The sequence below is a fragment of the Plasmodium gonderi genome, assembly GCF_002157705.1.
Source record: "Plasmodium gonderi DNA, contig: Pgo-contig_322, whole genome shotgun sequence".
Lineage (NCBI taxonomy): Eukaryota > Apicomplexa > Aconoidasida > Haemosporida > Plasmodiidae > Plasmodium > Plasmodium gonderi.
Genome location: NW_021629225.1, coordinates 10,687 through 11,789, shown reverse-complemented (window position 1 = coordinate 11,789; position 1,103 = coordinate 10,687). Strand labels below are relative to the sequence as shown.

The window sequence follows — 1,103 nt, the reverse complement described above, 5'->3', positions numbered from 1 at the left end:
TGATTCATTAAAAAGAGAAAACAAATTAAAAAAAAATTTAATTGTAGGGAACTATGTTGATTATACAGATTCTCTAGATGCCGTAAGTAATAATGATTATTCTAGACATTCACTAAACGTACGAAGCCATACAGGTGGTTCTTCTGAGTCTTTAGATTCTCTGAAACTTGATGATATTCTTGAGTATGTTGAAAAAGATGAAGAAGAAATAAATAATACAGCTTATGATCAAAATATAAAAAGAAGATATTTAGATACAAACGGTTATGCTGGAGAATTTGGGGATCTCGAAAATTACAAAAGAATTAGGAAAAAATTAGAAGCTATATATGAAGGTAATTTTTCAGAATTAGAAGCATTGGAAAATGATGAAACTTTTACAAAAAAGAAGTGTAATAGGAATAGAAAAGAAAAAAAATGTAGATATAAACAGAATGTATATATAAACAACATAAATTCCTGCAGTGATATAGAGTTGCTAGATTTATTCAAATCCAACAGCAGTATCATTGACGATGATCTTAATTATGGAAATATGAGCAAAAAGAATTTAAAATTTAAGGACAAACATAAAATATCTATTCCTCATGTAAAACGTCTAATCCCCTTATTACTTATAGCATATATAGGTTTTTATTTTGTTTCTCCATTTTCAATTTTTTTTATCACTTTATTCTTAATTCACATTTTTCAGTTTATGTACATATATGTTGAAATAGGATCCAAATACGGAATAAAATTGTCGAAACCAGCTTCGATTAAAAGAATACTCAAAAGTTTATTTATTAGAAATTAAAAATGTTACATATGAGATCTAAAAAATTAGCTTCATTAAAATAACAAAATAGAAGTAGTAAGTTTAAATATACTTAGCATTCTTTCCTGCTACGAGTAATTTTATGCGTATACATGCATATTTATATTTTAACATATATGTACTTGTGCTTTTGTGTTATTTCCTAACTTATTTGCATACATAATGATATATGCACAATTTATCGAATAAAAAATATGTCGCAAAATCACTTTTCATTTTATATCTTTTAGTAAAAATGAACAATGTGCTTTATAAAGCATTCAAGTTGTTAATTTTGTGTGAACAC

General features: G+C 25.6%; 1 protein-coding gene across 1 annotated transcript; it reads left to right on the top strand.

The window, feature by feature from the left end:
* Nucleotides 1–796, top strand: PGO_002830 (Plasmodium exported protein, unknown function; the record flags this gene model as incomplete). Its single annotated transcript, XM_028691198.1, has 1 exon — nt 1–796. A coding segment is annotated over one exon (796 nt), but the record flags the coding sequence as incomplete, so codon positions are not given.
* Between the last annotated feature and the right edge of the window lie 307 nt (nt 797–1,103).